The 22,407-nt window shown below is 42.3% G+C and overlaps 1 protein-coding gene across 4 annotated transcripts in view; it reads right to left on the bottom strand.

Annotated features, from left to right (window-relative positions):
- LOC125455043 (lutropin-choriogonadotropic hormone receptor-like) overlaps window positions 1-22,407 on the bottom strand; it is a 179,287-nt gene that overhangs the window by 59,028 nt on the left and 97,852 nt on the right. For all 4 annotated transcript variants that reach the window (XM_048536546.2, XM_048536547.2, XM_048536548.2 and 1 more), the window contains exon 3: window positions 15,829-15,903. In XM_048536546.2, the coding sequence (XP_048392503.2) occupies window positions 15,829-15,903 (75 nt within the window). The remainder of the gene's footprint in view (window positions 1-15,828; window positions 15,904-22,407) is intronic.

Genomic DNA, 22,407 nt, shown 5'->3' with positions numbered 1-22,407 from the left:
CAAGTGGTGGCCTTTTCATGTATCTACTGTCCTTGTCCTTTGAGGTGGAAGTGATTATGGGTTTGGTGAGCCTTGGATAATTTCTGCACTTCTTCTTGTAGATGGATCACACTGCTGCTGCAGTGTCATTGGTGGAGGGAGTGGATGCTTGTGGATGTAATGCTAGTCAATCGGATGGCTTTGTCCTGGATGATATCAAAATTCCTAACTGTTTTTGGAGCTGCACCCATCCAGGCAAGGGGTGGGTATTCCACTGCACTCCTGGTTTGTGCCTTGTAGACGGTGGGCAGGCTTTGGGATGTCAGGATGTGAGTTTGATCAAATGCAGCCTTAATATCAAGGGCTTTCACTTTCAACTACCTTTGGAATTCAGCTCTTTCACCTATGTTTGAATCAAAGCTGTTTGAGGTCAGGAGCTGAGTGATCCTGGCGGAACCCAAGCTGGGCATAAATGAGCAGGATATTGCTGAGCAGGTGCTGCTTGATAGTACTATTAATAACAACACTTTACACATGATCGAGGGTAGACTGATAGGGTAGTAATTGGCCAGATCGGATTTGCCCTGCTGTTTGTGTACCGGTTCTAGCTGGAAAATTTCCACATTGTTGGGTGGATGGAAGTGTTACATCTATACTGGGTCACCTTGGCCAGGGCTGTAGCAAGCTCTGGAGGACAAGCTTTCAGTACTATTGGCGAAATCTGGTCAGCGCCCATAGCCTTTCCAGTGTTCACTGCTTCCAACATTCACATACAGTTCACACGAACTGAATTGGCTGAAGACTTGCATCTGTGATGCTGGGGACCTCTGGAGGAGGCTGAGATGTATTATGCATTTGGTACTTTTTGTTGAAGATGGTTGCAAATGTTTCAGCCTTATCTTTTGAGCTCATCAACTCGTCAACCTGCAGGATAGTGGGCAGCAATGGATTAACACTCTGGCATGGATCCGATTAACATTCCAGGTGGGTCCTATCAGCTTCCTCAGAGGGGTTTACGCGAAAATGCCTTCACTCTGACAGACTTTTATATTTGTTCAATTTGGGTTTTAAGAAACGTGCATAAGCTTCAAGAAATTTGAAAGAAATTACTTTAACAAGCTATTTAAAAATATATAAATGTAGATATGTGACATTTTGTAGATAAGAGCATTTTCTCAGTTTAGTTTACAATCAGAACTATTTAGTCAAACCCACAGGCCTACATAGACAATAAAATGTGAGGCTGGATGAACACAGCAGGCCAAGCAGCATCTCAGGAGCACAAAAGCTGACGTTTCGGGCCTAGACCCTTCATCAGAGAGGGGGATGGGGGGAGGGAACTGGAATAAATAGGGAGAGAGGGGGAGGCGGACCGAAGATGGAGAGTAAAGAAGATAGGTGGAGAGGGTGTAGGTGGGGAGGTAGGGAGGGGATAGGTCAGTCCAGGGAAGACGGACAGGTCAAGGAGGTGGGATGAGGTTAGTAGGTAGCGGGGGGTGCGGCTTGGGGTGGGAGGAAGGGATGGGTGAGAGGAAGAACCGGTTAGGGAGGCAGAGACAGGTTGGACTGGTTTTGGGATGCAGTGGGTGGGGGGGAAGAGCTGGGCTGGTTGTGTGGTGCAGTGGGGGGAGGGGATGAACTGGGCTGGTTTAGGGATGCAGTGGGGGAAGGGGAGATTTTGAAACTGGTGAAGTCCACATTGATACCATATGGCTGCAGCCTCCCTAGTCTCTGCCTCCCTAACCGGTTCTTCCTCTCACCCATCCCTTCCTCCCACCCCAAGCCGCACCCCCAGCTACCTACTAACCTCATCCCACCTCCTTGACCTGTCCGTCTTCCCTGGACTGACCTATCCCCTCCCTACCTCCCCACCTACACTCTCTCCACCTATCTTCTTTACTCTCCATCTTCGGTCCGCCTCCCCCTCTCTCCCTATTTATTCCAGTTCCCTCCCCCCATCCCCCTCTCTGATGAAGGGTCTAGGCCCGAAACGTCAGCTTTTGTGCTCCTGAGATGCTGCTTGGCCTGCTGTGTTCATCCAGCCTCACATTTTATTATCTTGGAATCTCCAGCATCTGCAGTTCCCATTATCTCTGGCCTACATAGACATGCAGGATTTAACCAGCATTCTTCAGCCAAATGTGAACCAGACAAAAAAAAAAGGAAAGTTGATCTATCGGCCTCAAATTTGTCCCCTGTTTTTGCATTGCAATCAGACAACCTTGCTACAGCTGACTCAAAGGATTACTGAACTTTATACACAAATTGCACTCAGCACAACCCAAGTTTCCCTGATTTTTTTGCCCTATCACAGGATAAATGAATCATGGCTGGTATTTCCTGCTAACCATGCTTGTTCGCAGGCCTTTCAGCAGTCTATAAAATCCATCAGGTTCAATAACATTCTTTAGGGAAGGAAATCTGACATCCTTACGTTGTCTGGTCGACATGTAACCCCAGACTCCACACTGCGGTTAATTTTTTGAGATAACAAGGTGTAGAGTTGGATGAACACAGCAGGCCAAGCAGCATCAGAGGAGCAGGAAAGCTGACATTTCAGGTCTGCACCCTTCTTCAGAAATGGGGGAGGGGAAGGGGATTCTGAAATAAATAGAGAGTGGGGAGGTGGATAGAGGATGGATAAAGGAAAAGATAGGTGGAGAGGAGATGGACAAGTCAAGGAGGTGGGGTGGAGCCAGTAAAGGTGAGTGTAGGTTGAGAGTTCGGATGGGGGTTGGTCAGTTAAGGGAAGATGGACAGGTCAAGGAGGTGGGGATGAGGCTGGGAGGTAGGGGTGGGGGTTGAGGTGGGAGGAGCAGATAGGCGGGAGAAACGACGGCTGGGTCAGGGAGGCAGGGTTGGTTTTGGGATGAGGTTGGCAGTGGGGGGATTTTGAAGCTTGCGAAGTACACATTGAGACCATTGGGCTGCAGGGTTCCCAAGCGAAATATGAGGTTCTGTTCCTGCAACCTTCGGGTGGCATCGTTGTGGCACTGGAGGAGATCCAGGATTGACATGTCGTCCAAGGAGTGGGAGGGGGAGGTGAAGTGGTTTGTGACTGGTGGGTGCAATCATTTGTCGCAAACCAAGCGTAGGTGTTCTACAAAATGGCCTCCAAGCCTCCGCTTGGTTTCCCCAATATAGAGGAGGCCACAACGGGAACAGCGGATACAGTATACCACATTTGCAGATGTGCAGGTGAGCATCTGTTTAATGTGGAAGGTTTCTTGGGGCCTGGGATGGGGGTGAGGGGTGAAGTGTAGGGGCAGGTGTAGCACTTACTGCAGTTGCAGGGAAAAGTGCCGGGGTGGTGGGGTCCCTCAGTCCCTCTGGAAGGCAGTTAAGGGTGGGGAGGGAAATATTTCCTTGGTAGTGGGGTCAGATTGCAGGTGGCAGAAGTGGCAGAGGATGTTGTGTTGAATCCGGAGGTTGGTGGGGTAGTATGAGAGGATGAGGAGGATTCTGTCTTTGTTGTTATTGCGGGTAGGGGATGTGAGGGATGAGTTGTGGGAAACGCAAGAAATGCGGTTGAGGGTGTTCTCAACCACTGTGGAGGGGAAGTTGCGGTCCTTGAAAAATGAGGACATCTGGGATATTCGGGAGTGGAATGCATCATCTCGGGAGCAGATACAGTGGAGGCGAAGGAATTGGGAATAGGGGATGGCATTTTTGCAGTAAGGTGGGAGACAGGAGGTGTATTTTAGGTAGCTGTGAGATTCGGTAGGCTTGAAATAGATATTGGTTTGGCAGAGGTGTAAACAGAGAGGTCCAGGAAGGAGAGAGAGGTAAGGTATGGTCCATGTGAACTTAAGGTTGCAGTGGAAGTCTTAGTAAAGTTGATGAACTGTTCAAGCCCCTTGTGGGAGCAGGAGGCGGCGCTGATACAGTCATCAACATAACGGAGGAAGAGGTGGGGTTTACTGCCAATGTAGCTTCGGAAGAGGGATTGTTCCATGTATCCTACAAAGTGGCAGGCATAGCTTGGGTCCACGTGGGTACCCATGGCCACAATTTTTTACTGTTCTTTGAAATGGCTTAGCAGGCCAATTAGTTCAAGGGAAATTAAAGATAGACAGCAAATGCAGGCTTTCCCAGATGCCCACATTTCATGAAAGAATAAAGAAAGCAAAAAAAAGCTGTATTTTCTGAGTGCAAAGGCAAAAATAAGAATATTTTAAAAGCTTTTGATTTTAACTACATTCACGGAGAATTTGTTAACTGTATATCAGGAAATAGTGTGTTATTCCTTTTAAAGGTCATTTTAAGTTATTTAAATGTGTGTTTCTTACAAGCAGTAGATTGACATTATGCTTAAAATCTAAAATTAAAATGTATATTTTAACATTAATTTATTACTCAAACTGTGCAAGTCGCCATTTTTATACACAGCGAGGAATGCTTATTTTAGGCACATTATTTTATTGAAAGATTACACTTCTGCCTTATTCACTGGTTGTTGGCAGGGATGTTCACAATTTTGGGACTAAATTTTTTCGTTGATTTCACCCAAATCAGAAACTCCTCCCTAACCTCTCACAGCTGTTTATCATTTTGCTTGTGGTGTTGTGGAACATTCAGTTCACTTTGTTGATTAATGTCAAAGTTGAGCATATTGTTTGCCAAGTGTCTCTGCCTATGATTCCAGTTCCTTCTATGCCTAAATAATTTTGAGCCTATTTGGGAATCTTTAACAGATATGATCAGATTGGTTTTCAGTAACGACAATCAGCAATGCCATCGCGATAACTTTGGAATTTCTTAAGATGTTCAGTGAAGTCAGTAAGTCTTGCCCCAAATCAAAACAGCAGTGAAGGTATATATTGTTCATGAAAAAAAATGGATTTTTGGACTGCTTCTTTCATAAGAGAGCCAAATGGTCCAATCATTCAATAAATGAATGTGCACTTTTTAAAAAATAGATTCCAGATTGTGTTTGATCATCTGAAGTTACTTCCTCTGTATTGTTTCTGCATCTCCTCAAAGAACTAAAATCCACGTGTGCAGTTCATCACTGCAAATTTTCTCTTCATATTTCCCTGTAAAAGCTAGTTGCAGTAGCTTTAAAAAGTCATGTAATGTTATTTTATCACTGCAGCATTGGAGGTTAAGAGTTGACGTTATTGATAACATTGTGAGGGACAAATATAAGGTGAATGACCAGGGTCTTTTCTTGAGGATGGGGAGTTCAAAACTCGGAGGCGTATTTTTAAGGTGAAAGGAGAAAATTTAAAAAAGGAAATGAAGGGTGACATTTTTTACACAGAGATTGGTTCATGTGTGTAATGAGCTGCCAGAGAAATTGGTAGATACAGGTACAATTACACTGTTTTGAAGATATTTGGATAAGTTCATGAATAGGAAAGGCTTGGGGGTATATGGGCCAATTGCAGGCAGGTGGAACGAGATTGGTTTAGGTTGGCATGGACTGGTTGGACCAAAGGCTCTGTTTCCGTGCTGTATATCTCTACGACTTTTTGGGAGAATGGCAGGGAAAGTAGTAACATATTGGAAAAAAAATGACTCATGGCAGTAGAATTAACATGCACGTGTCAAGCAAAAATGCTGGAGCAAAATAAAAACATACCATGGCTTGGGGACAAGAAGTATACTTCATGTAAAAATGCCACGTAAAAATTATAAAACAACACATATATGAGGAACAATTGTTTGTAGATACAGAAAAAAGATTCTCCAATATACTGTGAGGTAAAATACAGCAAATTATTTTCTAAAACTCGACAACAATGACTGAAGTTGTCATTGAATGTTAATATTCAGACTTATTTAGAGAACTCAACATCTGTGATGTTACAATTTATGTAGATTTTTAAAATCAATCTGATTGGAGATGTTATTACACATCTCTGGAGCAAGTAGGACTTGAATGTGGACCTTCTGGTTCAGAGGCAGGGACACTACCACTAGGCTACAAAAGCCTGTTACAATTTGTGCTAGCATTGAAACAAATTGCTTGCGACTGACATCATTCACTTGACAACGGAAGCTGCTAGCCTAAAATTTACAAAGTAGATTTGACATGCTGTAGCCTATTTTGCTAAAAACAAAAATAACTTTCTTTTGAAAAGCTATGATGTGAGGGTGTCGGTTTTGGACTTGGATGGACAAGAATGAATCAGATGACACCAGGTTATCATCCAACAGGTTTATTTGAAATCACGAGCTTTTGGAGTGTTGCCTCTTTGTCAACTAGCAAAGGGGCAATGCTCCAAAAGCTTGTGATATCAAACAAACTTGTTGAGCGACAACCTGGTGTCGTCTGATTTCTGACTATAAAAAGCCAAATATAAATCTGACAAAAGGCAGGAAAGGCAAATACCAGAGTCACTGAAACAGTTTAAGCCCAGAACTACCAATTCCTTGCTCTCATTCTCACAACCTGTGCAGAGATTAAACTGGATGTGTTCGTATTTTACATACATGGCCCTATGTGAGCCATATATAGCAACAGTTTCAGGGCCAATCCCCAATCTATACTGAACTAATGCCATCCAACCAACTGACATTGTGTGGGTCCTCAAAACAATTAGATTGGGAGGGAAGACTTGGGAGGATACATTCACTGCCTTGTGTCCTGGGTTAAAAAGTGGATTCAAAGAAAGGTAAGGATGGAATGTGACTATGTTGCTAACAAAAATTTGAGTAGCACCTTGGCAATTCGCAATATAGACATTGGGACTTATGCCATCAGTTTTCTGAACAGAGAAAAAAAAAATGTTATGAGCGGTCCAGTAGAGGTTAATGAAAATCAACTTAAAGTGAACTGGACTGTCTTTGAGGCAGGAAGTACTTTAAACATAATAACACAAACAAAGAATCAATCACTATGAACTGTAGGAAGGTTGAAATGCTGCTACTAGCACAATTAAATCATGGTCCTCAGTAATGTTGGCTCTGGATGTATATATATGTTCTGCCCGTGGCTGCTTGCTCCTTACTTTTACGAAAGACTCTTCTACTCCCACAGTATTGTCATTCTGCTTTATTTACATCTGTATATTGCAAGTGATCCCATCTAGCTGTCTTGTGCAATATACCCTTCTCTTTACATGCTTCTTCTTGTTTAAAACCTTCTCTTGATCTCTCTTACTGATTCCAGAATCACGTAATCAGTTACATCATTATTTGTTTATACAATTATACTAGCTCCCTGCTCAAGGCTCTTTCTACCTGGCCTACGTTATTTTTATTTACTTAAAAACTAATTGTAATCATTAACAGCACCATAAGCAATATTACCACTACATTCCCCCCATCTCAGCATCTAAATTTCACAGCTCAAGGCGATCTAGAACTTGGACAACAGATCCTGATGTGGTCATCTGATTTCAACATGAAGGTGATGATTTCTGTAAGAGCTGTATCACATAGCAGACTGCATTATGTAGTTTAGGAACATCCATCCTTTGTCTTATGAAAATCACACATGGTCTCACTCTTTGCTTTGAGTAAAATTAGACATTCCTGTTTCTCCTGAATTTTCCTTTAGACATTCTAACAATATATGATCTCCATTGATCTGTTTCTCTGATGACTGTGGCTTCTGTCTTCTTGTCCCTTAACCAAGCTCTCTATCTTGGCTTTAGTCTTGGCAACTCTATGTCTAGAGTTGTGCCACCTCTGCTGCTTTATGCTGTCATGTCTCTCCATTTACTCTACCTTCTCATGGTCTTGTGAGATTATGTTTGGCTTGAGGCTCTATTCTAAAATAGTACACCCATTTTTAAATGCCTTCCAATTAACAATTTCTCTGGTAAGTACCCATTATTCAATGGTGTTCCTCTGTAACGGAGTAGAGCTAGTTTCCAGGCTGGAATCACAACTTTGTGGTTTTGACTGGCCCTCTCTGTTTGATGCCTATCTCCATCACGAACTTCCTGAAATCCTCATTCACAAGTTGAGGTCCGTTGTTCGATACTTAACCTTCTGGGAAAAAGTGCATCATAAAGATCCTTTTCAATGCCCTGATCACTGAGGGTGCAAGGAATCTTTCTATTTCAATTATACAATTTTCTGCCTTGGGTGTGGGCTTGGCAACTCTATGCCTAGCGTTATACCAGCTCTGCTGCTTTATGCTATGGTGTCTGTTCATTTGTTCTTTATTATCATTGTCTAGAGAGGTTATTTTTGGCTTGAGGTTCTATTCTAAAACAGTAATCCATTTTTAAATGCCTTCCAATTAATATGAAATCAAACAAATCTGCTGTTAGCCTTTCTCAATGCTTGTCCAAAAATCTTGATGAAATAATTGGCTCTATGAGCACTTTACCATATACGGCACACATGATAAAATTTAATCCTGTATATCTTTGGAAATGCCTCACAAGTGCATTGAGGTTTGCGTTATTGCTCTGTGCTTCATGACACCTAGATATTCTCTAGGTTTTTCACAAGTGCATTGAGGATTGCGTTATTGTTCTGTGCTTCATGACACCTAGATATTCTCTAGGTTTTTGATTCTGTAGAATTTTTCCTCACATTGACTTTGGTATAAATATTCCATGGCCATATACCAACAAAACCTCCAATATTGGCAACTATTGTGTCTGCTCATGATAATTTTTTCAGCGCATTGCCAACTGGAGTACATTTCAACCACCCTTGCACAGAGTTATTTGAACTTTGCTCATTTGTGCCTGTAGTGTTGATTATCAGCAAAGATTAAAACACTACCTTTTCATCAAGAATAAAATCCTCTTTTACTACTTGAACTATTATTGTACTTGACAGTGTTTCAGACATTATTTGTACCTTGTTTAGAAACATAAACAATGGCATTGTCATGTCTCATTTGTCTAAGTCTGAATCTTTGTATTAATAGAAGCATTTTTGAGATTTATTTTAATTCCAATAATGTTACAAAACACTTAATGTCTATCTTGATTGCTAGAATTTCAATCCTGTGAAAGAAATTGCAGACTTTTCGCATCATCATGTAATGTTAGTATTTGCTTTTCTATGGTTGCATATTTCTGTTCTGTTTCTGTCAAGGCTTTTGGCATAAGATAGACACATTTTTGTATTCAATCCATTCTAATTTAGATAAGCCCTGATTCTCAATGCATAGATGATACATTTCCAGCTATAACAGTGAATATAACATGAATGCAATGTGCCAGAATGTTAGCTTAAAGTAACTTCATTTTCTCAGCTGCAGTCTGTTCCCAGTTACATGACCATTGTTGGTCTTTCTTCAAAAGCTCTGTTATGGACTGAGTAAGACTGGCTAAATTGAGGATAAACTTTCCTATTTGATACACCATGTCCGAGAATTACTGTACATCAGTTATACACATTAGAGCCAGAAAATCTCTGATGGCCTTTCAATTCCTTGAATCCAACATAATGCCTTGTCCTTGGATGATGTGTCTCAGAAAATGTAATCATTATAGAGAATTAGTATTTCAAGTTTAGTGTGCATTCCAGATTTTGCAAAGCCCTTAGCATATCCTTGGTTCCCTGGCAATGTTCCTTTCTTATACATGAGAATGTCACCCAAAGGCTGATTCAGTGTTCCTGCTCCTTCATGTATAAGCCTGAAGCCGTTTCTTATCCTTGAAAGTACTGCTTCCAATGCTCCCACTTCTGGCCTCGTTGTAGTGTAAGAAACTACATACATTTCCTTTTTGAGCCCTGAACTAGAATAGAAGTCAGGTGCTGCTCTATAGCTCAAATACCAGAAGAGTTTTGAAACTTGGGAAAATCAAGTGATGCACACCGTTTAGCTTTCTTTGGTGAAGTGCCAGTTGCATTGAGTTTTTTGAAGGGTTTCACTTTCTGAGGCCTAGTGAGAGTTTTCACTATCTTACTAAACTTGCTTCATTACACAGTTATTAGACTCTAATGGCACCCATTTAATCTCATACTTGCCACGTTTAAAAAATGCCTTTCTTGAAGTCACTCTCCACAGCCCAGGTATCCTGGAGCTGACCAATATCACTGATGCTATCTTTAAAGCCTGTTGTGCACCTGGAGAAGCACTATTAGTCTGGAGCTGCCCTGCATGGTTTCTGACATGTGCCATAGTCACAGCACACAAGGGAAATGTGTTGCCCCATTTTGTGACCAGGAGCCCGGAGCGCCTGCTGGACAGGATGGCACGAAGGAGGGATGTTGTCTTCCCCCAGGACCAGCAGAATGCCAGAACAACTGATCATGCCAACCTGGTTTTAGGGAGATACCCAGAGCAGTGTACTCTGAGCTGTCTGGAGGAATGTAGACAATGTGGGATAACTGCCAGTGATCTTCACCACTCTGCCAGCTTGTCACCACTTTCACTCCAATATCTCATACTTACTCTATCACCGCTACCTTAACCAATTCCCACCAAGGCTCAAGCTCTACCATTCTCACTATTGTCTGTACCATCTTCTCTCCGTCGTTGCCTTGCTCCCTTGCTCCCACCACAACAAGCCCCCAACATCACTAACACTGCATGCCATCTGTGCTGCCTACTTATTTACTTGGGGCACTGCCCTGCCTGCAACAAGTGACACCCATTTTCATCTCCCTTCATACTTGACTCCCTTTCATTCCAAGACAAAAACTGTCCACAATAGGGCAAAAATAATCAATATGGGGCTAAGCTACCTGACATTGTGCTATTAGGTGGACAATATCCTGACACTGAACACTAAGATTGGCTGACGGACTGTATCCAAGCTTCTGGCCTGGCCAGGAACAGCACAGAATGCCAGAACAACAGGTCATGCCAACCGGGTTTGAGGGAGATACCCAGAGCAGTGTACTCTGTGCTGTCTAGAGGAATGCAGACAATGTAAGAAAACTGGTGGTAAGCTACCTGACATTCTCCTATTAGGTGGATCACATCCTCACACTGAACACTAAGAGTAGCTGACAGACTGTGCCCAAGCTTCTGGCCTGGTATTAGAGGCTCCCCTTGATTCACAGTGCCAGGATCCTGGAGCGAAGATTATCTCACTTTGCAATGACAACTGCCCTGAATAACAAACTTCCTTCTTTGTGTCTGCACTAAATAGTACAACAATACAGCAGTAGTGTGAACCTAGTATCACCGGTTGAGAGGAAAAGCAGAAAGAGTAAGTCAAGGCAATGAAAGCGGGGATGCAGTGAGCATTTAGGAAGGCACAGAGTGAGTGAACACTATGAGAGAAAATGGAGAGACAGCCTGGTCCGGCCCATGAGCTGAGTCCATGTCCCTGAACACACAGTGTCCTTCCAGCAGTACAATGACAGCTACTGTTTCACTCTGAGATGCAGCATTGAAGTGCACTGTAAATGGATTGGAAATGTGCCATGAGAGTTCTTAGATGCGGCCACATGTCAGATATCAATGTTCCTGGACATTGGTTGCATGGACCAACGCCCTGAGTTGTTAGTACTACACAGAGGTCCTTTAGGACAAGCAACAAGTTGAAGTCGCCAGGTACCTGCTCTGACTTTATCATCAAAAATTTGCAATGTCGACATTGGCATGTGTGGTAAGATGGGAAACTGAATATTAATGATGCGAGTTGTGCAGTTAATGGGGCTAATAACAAGCAATCATCCCTGTCCACTGGCACCCACCAGTGCCTGGTAAGAAACTCACCTCATCACTCAGCAAATACGTAGAAGATGCAGCAAGTTGCTCCCGACGCAACATAGATCTTGCCAGGCACTGAACATATTACTGAAACAAATCCTGCCATAGTCCACATTGTTCTGGCCCTTAAGAGATTCCACCTGATTTACTTTTCAAAGCAGTAAGGGGGCAAATTTTGAAACAGAGATTTTGAATTCAGGAAAAACAGGCTGATCGTAGGTTTCAGATTGTTTGAGCTACAGTTAGTTACAGTTTTTCTTTTATTCATTCATATGGTATTTGGTGTCACTGGCTGGGTCAGCATTTACTTCCATTCCTAATTGCCTTTGAGAAAGTGGTTATGAGCTGCCTTCTTTAACCGCTGCAGTCAGTATGCTGTAGGCAGGTCCACACAGAGCATTCAGGTAGGGAGCTCCAGGATTTTGACCCTGCGACGGTACAGCGATATATGAATGAATAGTGGCACTGAATAAAGAGCAATAAGTTTCCAAGAAAGAATGGTGAGTGGCTTGAAGTTGAGCTTGCAGGTGGTGGTGTTCCAGGGGTGGATACCAGTGTTGTACTTTCTCTGGATCCACTCAACAAGGTGTACAGCAGGTTCCGGGCCACAAGTCTACAGTACTATAACCCAATTTTTGTCGAGGCCCATAGACTTTGCAATATCCAGTAACCCTATCCCTAACAGCCTCCAGCTACTTCTTGATGTCACGTCGAATGAATCAAATTCACTAAAGACTGACATCTGCAATTTCAGGTGTCTCTGAAGGAGGCTAAAATGGATCATCAGTCAACAGTTTTGGCTGAAGATTGTAGTGAATGCTTCAGCTTTATCTTTTGCTCTGATGTGCTGGGCTCCTGCATCATTTAGGATGAGGATATTTGTGGAGCCTTCCTCTTCAAGTGAGCTGTTTAATTGTGTACCACCATATATGTAGGACTGCAGAGCTTAAATTTGATCCATTGGTTGTGTCATGATTTCATTCTCTCTCTACCACTTCCTGCGTATGCTGCTTGGCATGTTTCTGTTTTGTAGCTTCAGGAGGTTGTTACCTCATTTTTACATATACCTGGTGCTGTTCCTGGCATGCCCTCCTACCGGCTCAGTTGAACTAGGGTGGATTCCCTGGCTTGATGGTAAACTTATTTTGGGGGAATATGCCAGGTCATGAGATTACAGATTGTGTTGGATGTTACTTCTGTTGATGGCCCACAGCACCTCATGAATGAAACTTAAAAAGAAGAATCCTCAAACAAGAAAGGACTTGGGACTTCCAATTCAATGATCAAACTGAATCTGGACTTTTGCTCCCCCATCCATAGTTTTTGTGTTAAACCATCCTGTGTTTTCTTTAATTTAACCTATTTTTCTAATCAACCTAATCTATTACACATTTCTGGAGCAGGTGAGACTTGAACTTGGACCCCTCAGACCAGCTGTAGTGACACTAACACTGTGCCACAAGAGGGCCCGAAAAATTGAATTCAAATTCTACCGTTTGCCGTGGCAGGATTTGAACCTGCATCCCTGATTAATGACCAGGTGATAAAAATGCTAGGCCATCACCTTCTCTAATCATTCTGTCTCGAGCTTCTCAGATCAGTTGTAACAGCTGGTTTCTGTGTTTTTTTTTAAATAGTCGTGGAAACAGTAAACTCTCAACTACAACTGCAAGCCCTGTGAATTATTGCGCTGGTCTGACCAAGGTATGCATTTGTTTTATTTTTCCCTTTCTAGCTATCACAGTGTTCTGTTTTTGTAACTTTGCTCTCCAGTATATTATCAGTTCGTGGCTTGGCTTCAAAGCTTCTCAGCTTCTTTTTGACATTCTTCAGAGTCTGCTCTCTCTATTGCCTCATACGTGAAATCTTCTGAGATTCTATTTCTGCCTTCAGATTCTTCTCCATTTTCAGCTTTTTACTCGGTCTCCTCAGGTCTTCTCCTAGCTTTGGACTCTTCTCTTTTCAGCTGTGTCCCATTTCCCATACACCTAACTTCTTAAGCATTTATCTAGAATACAAACTTCATTATATACTCATAGATATAGGTCCAGATCTTCTGCTTCAGGTTCCCTGAGAGGTCCCAATGCAAGAATTAAATTGGAATTGTACAGTAGGTTTGAAGTTCCAATGTGAAGAATTTCTGAGCCCTGGAGACTTTGGACCATTTCGACTTTCTTAACTGGAAACCAGGAAGCGTTGGATAGGAATAAACCTGGTCTAACTTCTGGGTAACTAGACACCTGATCCCCCTACTCCAATTTCCTATACTGACTTCCCTGACTCTCCCCTTGAACCCCTGAACACTCAATAAATGCCCTGACTCCACACCTAACCATGAACCCCTGACTACCACTCTGACCTGACTACCCCATCTATCCCTTCAACTACCCTCACAACATGACAACTGCTCATAATGGCCTGGCTAGTTCTAATCCCAGCCTGATTGTGACCCCTCCCACCTATCTCGCGGTATCCATCTGTCACCTTACCTGCATCACCTGCGTGCCATCCTGCCACCTGTCAACGTACCCACCCGCAACTCAAATTACCACTGATCCTTCCACCAACCTACCAGTCCCCAACCTGTCACACGAGCACTCGACTCATCAGCCAGCCTGCCTATCTCTCACTCTACCCACTGATCAGCCTATCTGCTATTACACATGTGCCCCCAGACCTTCTACCCACCTGACACCCTGCTACCCTACTCCCTCACCTTCCTTCTAGTTTTTCACAGAAACTTTGAGAGATTCAAACACTTAAGCAGGCATTAGTGTGTTTTTTTTGTGCTGCTATCTGTAAGGTTTGCTGCAATGCATCAGTTCTGAAGGGTCCTCTTCTAGAATTATTGTTCAGAACAATTGAAAGCAGGTCAGTGTACAGTTTTATTTGAACAAGATGAGAGATGGTACAATTTTCCAGGAGGGAGACAAAAAGACAAGGTTCCCAAAAGTGGATTAACCTTTCACTGGTGAGTTCTAAGAACTTTTCAGGTGGGTTAAACTTTTATTGCATTCATGAACATATCATGAATATGTAATAACGGTGCATATCCTATTGGAATGATGTTCATGGATGCAACTTAGTTAGCCAATAGTTTGAAAGATGTCAGTTTACAACCAGCCTATACATATGTGTCTATTTATTCCTCCAAACTCCAGTGAGTACAAACATCTTCTGTTACAAATCTCCTTCATAACTGAATCGCTTCTTCATGCAAATGCTTACTGTGTGAGAGTGATGCCTTTCAATGTTGATCAGCTCATGAGATGTCCCAGTCAGAGAAGCAAAGCCTAAATGGGCCAACACGCCTGCCCAGGAATCGTTTGGTGCTTGAGCTGCTGAGTGTTGTGGCTCCTTTAATGTTCAAATGTGATTGTTGGCAGATGCTTGAAAGGCAGTACCAACTGTGATGCCAGTAGATTTATACCGGTAGGTTTAATGAAGTGACAGAAATTACTTATCCGAGGTATCTCCTGCCTGGCATCCTATCTCCCGTAGTGTTTTACAGTGCAGTGCAGTGGCAACCTTACAATGGTACTTCACTCTCACAGGAGCATGAAGCATTCACTAGAAAATGGTATCCCATCACCAAGTCATACTTTTTTTTAAACACATGCTGAGCCCTTGACACTGATTTAGCCCCCTCAGAGCTAGCTCTCAAAGTGAAGAGGGTGGCTGACATTCCCATTTATATCTGTCAGCCAGAGTTCCCTGATTGAACCAGGCTTGCAGCCCCAATCAGGGAACTCATATTCAATTATGTCCATCTGGCTGACCTTGTTACAATCATTACAATACATACCCTGGAAGAGCACAGCTTGGTTTCTGTCATCTCTCAGGCTGGCTGGTGGTGATAGGCAGAGGTTGAATAATTTTCTGGACTGCTGAGAATGAAATGCTAACTGAGTTCATTTTAAATACGGCACCCAAACTTTGGAGGCTTCTGGTGGGTTCCAGAATTTTCTTTATGTAAGATTTGGCATTTTACCCACACATGGATTTATATTGAACAGACAAAACTGTAATTGTGTGGGGAAACCCACCCTTCCCACCCAACTCCTCACCCCTACCCCAACAGAAGTCCCTCCCATATTTTGGACCTACGATGACTCCCAGCCTCAGAAGTGAAAACTCTGCTGAGGGTTTCTCATTCTGATTGAAAGATCTGGGCCATAAGCAAACAAACAAACATTGACAGTGAACAATAAAGGAAACACAGATTCTTTTTCTCAAATAAAAGGTACCAAAGTTTATTTACTTACATTTCATTAAGATTGGGTAGATTGACAAAGGTATTTTCTTCAATATTCTCCAAAACGTCATTTTGTAGTAGCCAACTGGCAATTGCAAAACAGAAGTAAAATGAGTTTAAAAATTGAACCAATGCAAATAGGAACAATCACTGTTTTCTAAAGGCTTTATTTCACAAAAATGCTGTAGACATTGCAGTATCCTAAAATCATCGTTATTACGATACAGAGAGAGGCTATTTCAACCTATTCTGACACTGCAAAGAAGGGCTGGTTAGAATTATCATTTAGCTGTAATCTACAATTCAACTTCTAAAGGCCACAAACTTTTGGCAGAGAATTAACAAGGTTTCCAGTGGAAGAGCCATTCTGCTCAGTTATTTATGGAAGCAGCTGAAACTGATACGCTAAAAATGAGTCAGCCAGGCCTTTCGTGTTGGTAGCATATAAACACAAATAGTGGGGTTGCACCTGTGCTGCCATGGTAGTGTCCCTACCACAAGACTGGGAGGCCCAGGTTCAAGTCCCACTTTGTTCCAGAGGTGGATAGTAACATCTCTGAAAAGACTGATCAGGAAAATAGTTTAAATTTAATAAAATATAAATAACCAACTTGGAGTGACTTAGTGCTTGAGCATTGGTAGCTCGGTGATTAGGGGGATAAGAAGAAGCAGGTAAGAGCTGTTTCTTTGTTTCTTTTTATCTAACTTTCCCAGCCTTCAGGAATTGGTTCTTATTTAGTCATGGGAAAAGACATTAATTATTTGGTGAGTAGTTCTTTCCTGGATGAAGGCATGGAATGTATGGTTACCAAATTCGTTGATGGTACAGAGGTCAGAATGACCTAATTCAATAAAATAATTAGGTACTAAATTAGGGCACATTAATGATTGCAGCAAGGGTGATGTGTCACAGCTGCAGTACGACAGAGCTCCTGAGAGGCAGTCAGATCCAAGTCAAATGTTAGTACTTGAAGTTTGAACAGCTTGTTTCAGTGTTCTTGGGCTGGTGGCTGAATTATCAATATCAAGAGGAGGACTGTTACCTGCAGACTTTTCCACCTCTTAAGATGCTACAAGGACCAGTACTTGAGCCTCAAATTTTACAATTAATATAATGATTTGGATGAAGGCGTAGAATGTATGATTGCCAAATTTGTTGATGGTACATAGGTCGGAAAAATGTAAAGACAACTCAGGCAATGGCAAAATACAGAACAAGTGATGGCAATTTGGCAAATTGTGTATAACATGAGAAAACGTGAAGTTGTCTACTTTAGCAGCAGTAATAAAGATATGTTTTCAAATGGTGAAACTGTAGATTGATTTATTGTCACGTGTACTGAAATATAGTGAAAAGTTTTGTTTACAAGCAATACAGGCAGATCACAGCAAGCAAAGGATGTACAGATCAAAAAGACTTAGAGGCATACAGGTTACATTGCAGGTTACATTATTTGAGGCTTGGGCCCATTCAACAGTCTGATAACAGCCAGAAGGAAGCTGTTCCTGAACCTGTTTACATGTGCGTTCAGGCTTCTGTAGCTTCTGACTAATGAAAGAGGTTGTAGGAGGTCATTACCAGGGTACAATGGGTCTTTGATGTTGACTGCCTTTCTGTGGCAGTGAGCTGTGTAAATAGATTCTATGGATGGAAGTTTGGCTTCCATGATGGTCTGGGCTGTGCACACCACCTTCTGTAATTTCTCATAGTCCTGGGCAGGGCAGTTGTCATACCAGGTCTGTATGCACTTGGACAGTATGCTTTCCATGGTGCACTGTAGAAGTTGGTGAGAGATCTTTCGGCATGTCAAATTTCCTGACCTTCCTGAGGAAGAGGAGGCATTGTTGTGCCTTCTAACATCCAATGGAGCTTCAGGAGTGAACTGGAGATATAGAAATGTACCAGCTTAGGGACCTGGCATCAGGTGATCACCAAAGTCACTGGAACTCACCTCATCTATCACCATGGCACAGATCTCTGCAATGCTCTCTTTAAAGGCACAGCCTTTAACAGTGCCCCTCTAACTGTAGCTTATGCTCAGCCTGTATTCCTTTGCTACTGGGTACATTCTCCTTTTGTACTGGTACCTGTTTTTGTTCCCCTCTTCAGTCTTCTGCCACAACCCATCCTAAACTCTCTCTCTTATTGTTGGACATGGGATTTGCTGCTGTGTGGATCATTTTAACTCCAACCTTTTCCTCTTAGTTTTTCTTCATCGCTGGACTACATGATGCTCATGGTATTTTAGGCATTTAGTCTGGAGAGTCAATTGCCTATCAATTTCTCTGATCTGTCCATCCCTTTTCCCTCTCCCACAGCTTTCAATTGACCCCGCTTCAAGGCTGTCCGCTCTAGAGCTGCAAAATATCAGCCTACAAGTGAATGAGTCAAAATCTGATCAAATTTGGCTGACATCAGAAAGTGATCACAAAGCTTTAAGATACACAAAGTGATCAGGGATAATATCCCTCTAGATTAACACAGCTTGTTTAAAAGATGTTTTACAGAGTGATAAGTTTGTGTTCTTCACATGTAATCTTGCAAGAGCTGTGGGTCGCCCTTCCATAGTAAGAACTGAACTGTTTCCATCCACGGCAAAGTTGAGACTAAGCCTTATATTCTTTGTATGAAATCACTCTTGCAAGCCCATTACAGCCTGGAGTCCAAAGTGGAAAGAAAAATAGAAATATAGAAATAGCAGCCAGGATGGCCTAAGGAAAAACATGGACACACCCCAGAATAAATACTCATCCATACAAAGTGTATTTGCAGGTGCCAAACTTCAGACCACAGTTTTCTTGCCCCTTCTTAATTGAGTATTCGTCCCCTAATGCTACTGAAATACCAGCTAGTCAGTATTGGAAACACTGGTGGGTGCAATTATGTTAAAATTTATTGAATCTTATGCCAGGAGCTTAGAGATATGTCTGAAATCATTTTAATTTTACTCAATGATTTCTTACTTCCTCTCCTTGGTGCTTAAGTTTTTCTTTTCTGTATTACTGTACTAAAGGAACTCACTCTTCTTTGTGCGTGACTCTCAAGATAAGGTGCTTTCTGAAAACGTGGATGTCTCCATTATGCAGACTTAGTTTGATACTGGGGTAACTATATGAAGAAGAAATTGAAGAGTTTCTTGATGAGATGAAGTAAAGTGAAACTTGTGCAGACCAAAAAACATGATCATAGATCATTTGGCTAACAGATATTTGTAGAACAGATAGACTATGATAAAGCAATGGCAGCATTACGATACAGAAAGAAACCATTTAGTCTATCCGTTTTATGCCTGTTCAATGTACAACAATCGAAATCATACCCATTTCTCTGCTCTATCGCTATAGCCATAAATGTATTTTGTTCAACTGCTCATCCAATTTTCCTTTACAAATATTTTCAAATCTCTGCTTCCATCACCCTCAAACTGCAAGTCATCATCTTTTCATCTCCTTCCCTGCCATCTCTTCCACCCTGCCCCTGCATCATTTGACCAAAGCCTTGAACCTGTATCCCCTAGTCCTCTTTCCAGGATCAGCATTTCATTTATTTGGATGCTACCTGGACTGGAAGGTTTGAGTTAAAAGTATAGGCTGGAAAACCTAGGACTTTTTCCCCTGGAGCAGAGGAGACTGAAGGGTGACCTTTTATAGAGGTCCCTAAAATCAAGTGAGGCATAGATAAAGTAGAAAGCTACCCGGGAATAAATTTAAGTTGAGAGGGGAGAGATACAAAAAGGACCAGAGGAGCAATGTTTTCACAAAAGCTTAGTGAGTGTCTGGGGTGGGGTGCCAGAGGTAGTGGTGAAGGAGAGTACAATTTTGTCAGTCAAAAAACGTTTGGACAGGTACATGGGTGAGACAGATATCGAGGGATAGGGACCAAAAGCAGACAAATGGGACCAGATTAAACGTGAGAACTGGGCAGCATGGACAAGTCGGGCTGAAGGGCCTGTTTGCACGTTGTAAATCTCTATGATTCTATTGAATTTATGTAAAGCTATCCAGCCTTTGCATCCACCCAGTAAATTCACCCACCTCCTGCTCTTTTCCAAGGAGAAGAGTGCTAGTTTCTCCAACCTAAACAACAAACCCTCATCCCTGGAACCATTCAAGTGAACCAAGAAAAATTTCTTATGGGGAACAAAAATAGCAGATTCTCTCTATGCAAAAGAGGGAACATATAATCTTCCAGAAATGTTGGTAAATCAAGGGTCTAGTGAAAGGGCAGAATTGAAAGAAATCAGTAATTTTAAGCAAATAGTGCTGGGGAAGTTAAGGAGTTAAAGGCTGACAAATCACCAGGCTTGATAATCTACATTGCAGAGTACAAAAGCAGGTGGCCCTGGAAATATTGGATGTGTTGGTGGTCATCTTCCAAAATGTTATCAACTCTGGAACAATTCCTACAGATTAGAGGGTGATGGATGTAAACCTGGTATTTAAAAAGGAAGGGAGAGAAAACAGAAAATTATAGGCCAGTTAGTCTAACATGAGCTGTGGGGAAAATGCTACAGCCTAATAATTTTAAAAATGTGAAAACAAAACATTTGGAACGCAGGGATAAATAACCATTTCATGATATTTTGGTTCACCTTTGAACACCACACCACAGTCATCACGGCATACACACCAACTCAAAGCAATCAACAATCCCAAAGAAATATCCTACTCCAACATTGAAGGGTCATTGTCCTTCACCTCAATGGGGGATGTGTTCCATCTCATTGGTGATTTTCAATTCCAAAGCTGTGAGGGACCCAAGGGTTTGAAAAGATGTGATTGACGAGGGAATGCCGACACCAATGAAGCCCCTCTCCTGAGAAACTACCTAAATCATGGCTTGCTCTTAGCAAGCCCCTTATTTTATCAGAGAGGCAAATGTAAAATCTCATAACAATATCCTTGCTCCAGATGTTGGCTTCAATGAGCTGCAATATGCAGATGTGCTTAGCCAGGTCAAACTCCAAACCATCATTGGTTCATTCCTGGAGGTACTTGAAAAGGTAGGCCTTAAACTAGATATCTGGAAGGCACAGTTCCTCTATCGTAATACCACTGAGTGGAGCTGGAGGAACATAGCAGGACAGGCAGCATCAGAGGACCAGGGAAGCTGCCGTTTCGGGTCGGGACCCTTCTTCAGAGCCTTGCTCTATCTGCCTGCTGTCAGTGAGGAGAGACACTGACGAGGAATACAACATTGCCTCTAGGGTGCCATCTGAAGCCTCTGGCCATTTGAAAAGCAGTGTTTGACAAAGGCCTCACACCTGGCACCAAACTCTGTCTACAGGACTTGAGAACAGGAGCTGTCTTCCTGCATGTAGCAGTGACACAGAAAATAAAACCAAAAATCCTTTGATAATTATTCTCGCTGACAGCCCTGCAAAATCCTGAAAATCCAACAGTAGGATAGGCACTCGGATATCAATGTCTTCTCTCAGGCCAACATCCTCAGCTTTGAGGTACCGGTTATTGTTAGTCAGCTGTGTTAAGTGGGCCACATTGTCTGTATGCCTCATGTAAAGCTTCCACACCAAGCTCTCTACTGCAAACTTTGTTACTGCAAGCAGTTGCTAGGACAGTGGTGGATGCACTTCAAGGATATCCTCCAAACTTACATGAAATAATGCAACATTTCCATCAATTTGTGGGAATTTCTTGCTGAAGGCTGCCCAAAAGAGAGATGAAGCCTTTATGAAAGGGTAAGCCATTTCAAAGTGACTCTGACACGCCCAGGCGCCAGTTGCAGAAGGGACATGCAAAAACCCACATGTTTCACTCATCTGCCTCAAACATCACTTGCCGCATCTAAAGCAATGCGTAATTCCAGCATTAGACTATTTAGCTGCCGCAGGACTCACAACTCCAGAGTGGATGAAAGTCATCCTTCAGTCCCAGGGTGCTGCTGAAGCTGAAGAAAATACCAGCTCAGCTTAATGTGTTTGTTTTCATGCTCAGGTCCTCTGGCTGTAAAGCCTAAAATCTTGAATGCTTCGCATGTGAGCCACCAGGTCCCGGTGACTCTTGATAATTTCTTTTTTTTTGCAACTGCACCCATTTTAGTTCTTTTCTGTTACTACCCACAACTCATTTTGTCTGCTAAAGTGTGTCACTTCACCCGTCTTCCTGTTAAATTTTCTGCAACTTGCTGCCCATTCTGTTAACCTACCTGTAGTTCCTATTGTGGTTGATATTGTATCCTTTGCACATTTTGTGACACCTTCAAGTTTGGCCTCATTGGCAAATTTGGACATTTTGATTTTTGATTTCTGTTATGTGTATATAATGCCCTTTGTTTTTCTTTAAATGTAGTGATCCTAGCACTGATCCTCGAAGCATATCAAGTCTCCTCCATATTGAAAAACAACCATTACCATACTCCATGATTGTGCTGATAAGGTGAGATGAAGAGCTATGTCAGGAGGCTCATGAGACACATGTTGGGCTGAATGGCCTATTTCTGTACAGTGCGTTTTATGTAATTCAACATACTTGAAGTGCCTAGACGCTAATTACAGATCTTGATATCAACTGAGATTAGGATAAGCCAGGCAGAAACTACAATATTCAAGGTCCATGTACCTCATTAGTT

The sequence above is a fragment of the Stegostoma tigrinum genome, chromosome 9 (assembly GCF_030684315.1).
Source record: "Stegostoma tigrinum isolate sSteTig4 chromosome 9, sSteTig4.hap1, whole genome shotgun sequence".
Classification (NCBI taxonomy): domain Eukaryota; kingdom Metazoa; phylum Chordata; class Chondrichthyes; order Orectolobiformes; family Stegostomatidae; genus Stegostoma; species Stegostoma tigrinum.
The sequence above is the reverse complement of the archived record's forward strand: the minus strand, read 5'-3'. Positions and strand labels throughout refer to the sequence as shown.